The following is a 3,266-nucleotide window of genomic DNA, read 5'->3' on the forward strand; positions in this document are numbered from 1 at the left end:
ACACACACACACACACACACACACACACACACACACACACATACACACATGCATACACACACACACACACACACACATACACACACACGTACACACACGTACACACACATGCACACACACACACACATACACACATATACACACACGCACACACACACACACACATATATATATCTTAAGAGAAATTCCGCTTGTTTAACATCAAAATATATTTTATTTTACTGAAATCCATGCATAAAATTAGTAACATTTTATAATGAAATGGGAATCATTTACATTATATATTTAACAATTAATATTTTAGTTTTCGTTTAGATAGGGGCTGCCTACCTTGCTTGCCTATACATCCTGTCCCATGTCCCATTTGCAACCACATCCATGCAGATATACAACATAATGATAAATACAAGTGAAAATGAATGCCATTAAAAAAAAAAGGTTAACAAGTGCAATTATAATTTCTTAAATAAAACTGAAATGTTTGGTTTATAATGAATGAGAACTATGACACCTGACATCCTCAAGGGCAACAGGAAGTCGTAACATGGATTTGAAACGGGGTCTCAAAACCAATTTGAGGCATAGTCTTTACCCCTCCATAATAGAAACAATGGTTATAATAAGGGTTTATGACTTAAATACAAGGCCAAAGTTTCAGGGGAGAAGGTTAACCAATACTTCTGTCCCCAAGTGTTTGACTGATACTTTGTGGTTTATTGACTTGGAAAGGATGTGGGTTATAGTGGGCCTCGGTGGAATTTGAACACAGAATGTAAAGGGGTAGAACAAATACCATGAGAGACTTCCTTCTTTTTGTTTTCTGAGACTCTAACAATACCTGCCGATCCAAATAATAATAATAATAATAATAATAATAATAATAATAATAATAATAATAATGATGATGATGATAATAATGATAATGATGATGATGGATTTCTTATGTTATGACAAAGTCACAAATGGGAAAGATATAATCAGACACATCTTTCCCAAGTAAATGACTGGTACTTATTTTATTAATGGTAGAAGGGTCACAAGTCTTCTCTGGCAAGATATATATATATATATAAAAGAGACCACTAAGTGGACTGCTAATGTGCAAGAAGAAGATCACGTGTAATGTGTCTTTTAAGACCGAATAGTTCTCAAAGAAAAAATCCAGCGAAGCAAAACATACGGGCAAGACTAGTGATATATATATATATATATATATATATATATATATATATATATATATATATATATATATATGTTTTCATCAGAGATGTCTCAGACACATTCTCAATGTTGGCTGGACCTCAAAAATTTCAGACACACAGGTCCTGACGACAGCTGATATCTTGAGTATTGAAGCAATGGTGCACGAGCACCGGTTACGTTGGTTTGGACACCTTATTAGAATGAAGGATACCAGGATTCCTAAGCAGATGCTATATGGAGAACTTGTGAATGGAAGGCTGCGATTTAAGGACAGTGTCAAGTCCTCATTAAAGGCCAGTGATATGCAGGACACTGACTGGGAGAACAATGCTTGTCATTGCCACAGATGGAGGGAGCAGGTTAAGGAGAGGATCGACACTTTTGGGAGAGCATGTATCCAGCATGAAGAACTTAAGTGAGCTGCGCGAAAGCGCACGGCTCGTATAGTGAATGGGGAAAGCTTGGTCTGCAATGTTTGCAGTCATGTATGCTTGTCAAGAGCAGGGCTCATTAGCTACCAACGGAGCTGCAAATGCAAAATATAAGTTAATCCTAGAGCGCACAATGTTCCTGAAGGTCAGCAATGGTCTTCTTCAGTCATGAGTGGATGGCAATCATATACAAATTCAGAACAGAAAAGTGGATGTTTTGAATGCCATTCTATTAATTCTGCTAATCAGCTGCCCTTATGATAACGATAATAATCCTTTTTACTAAAAGGACAAGGTGTGAAATTTTGTGGGAGGGGTCAAGTTGATTACATTGACCTCAGTGTTTCACGGGTACTTAATTTATCAACACCGAAAGGGTGAAAGGCAAAGTCGACCTCAGCAGAATTTGAACTCAGAACATGAGGCCAGTTGTAATGCCATTAAGCAGTTTGCCCAGTGTGCTAACGATTCTGCCAACTCACTGCCAATAATAATAATAATAATGCTGATGATGGTGATGATGATGATGATGACGATGATGATGATGATGATGATGATGATGATGATAATGTTATGCAACAACACAGGCATCAGCAAAATAAAAGAAAAAAAGTAAAAAGAAAAAGAACAAAGAAAACAACAACAAAAATAAATGTAGTAAGTAATAACAACAAAAAAACAACAACAACAGAACTACAATAACAACCACAACAACAACAGCAACCACAACAACAACAACAAACACTTCACTTGCCAAAGAACAACTGCATACACTGACTTCGACTAACGACAGACATCAATGATGGGGGGGTACCTACGATTTCCGGCTGATAATGTCCGACATTCAAGACGTGCGGCTTTTTCGTCTTCTGCTTCTGTCCCAGATTCGGTGCCGTCGTCCTTCAGCTGTTCCAAAAGTAATACTTCGGTCAGCATTCACAGAAGATAGAAAACAAATACCACACAACAATTACACATAAATTTATTTGCAGTGAGATATAGGAAAAAAAAAATTAAAAAAATAAAATTAAAATAAAATAAAAATAAAAATAATACTTTTGTATCGCTAAGCAATTATGATGATGAATCATTTTAACATAGAAATATGGAAAAGAGAAAGAGAAAGAGAAACAGAACGCTATGGATGGGTCACATGACGAGTATTTCTATATAAAAAAAAAACATTTGAATGTGTGTGTGTCTTGTATGCATGTCTACAAGAGATGGGGGTTCAAGTCCCATGGGCTCTAGATTTCTAGATTTATTTCTAGATTTATGTGATTCAAGATTCACTGTTACAAAGAAAAAAAAGAACTGCTTCACATTCTCATGAAAGTTTATAAGTTCTTATGATGTCCATAATATATATATATATATATATATACCGGAGTAAGCACATGAAATGTGCAACAAGGTGGAAAAAAGAGTACTCAAATACCAGAGGTAGAGTAATATGCTTTATTTAAAAGCAGCAGAAATATAACAAAAAAACCGTTACTCTGAGTTTCACGTTCCCGTTCATCGGACAGTTTTGTTAGAAATGGAGGAAGGATAACGATGCAATCGAAAGTAATGTAAAATTTAAAATTTAAAACATTTAAAATTTTAAATTTTAAATTTTAAATTTTACAT

At 35.2% G+C, this 3,266-nt stretch overlaps 1 protein-coding gene across 1 annotated transcript in view; it reads right to left on the reverse strand.

The window, feature by feature from the left end:
- LOC106872321 (bromodomain-containing protein DDB_G0280777) overlaps positions 1–2,686 on the reverse strand; it is a 114,272-nt gene extending 111,586 nt beyond the window's left edge. The window contains exon 1 of the mRNA XM_052966026.1: positions 2,453–2,686. Within this exon, the coding sequence (XP_052821986.1) occupies positions 2,453–2,570 (118 nt within the window). The 5' untranslated portion in view covers positions 2,571–2,686. The remainder of the gene's footprint in view (positions 1–2,452) is intronic.
- Positions 2,687–3,266: the final 580 nt, after the last annotated feature.

The sequence above is a fragment of the Octopus bimaculoides genome, chromosome 3 (genome assembly GCF_001194135.2).
Source record: "Octopus bimaculoides isolate UCB-OBI-ISO-001 chromosome 3, ASM119413v2, whole genome shotgun sequence".
Lineage (NCBI taxonomy): Eukaryota > Metazoa > Mollusca > Cephalopoda > Octopoda > Octopodidae > Octopus > Octopus bimaculoides.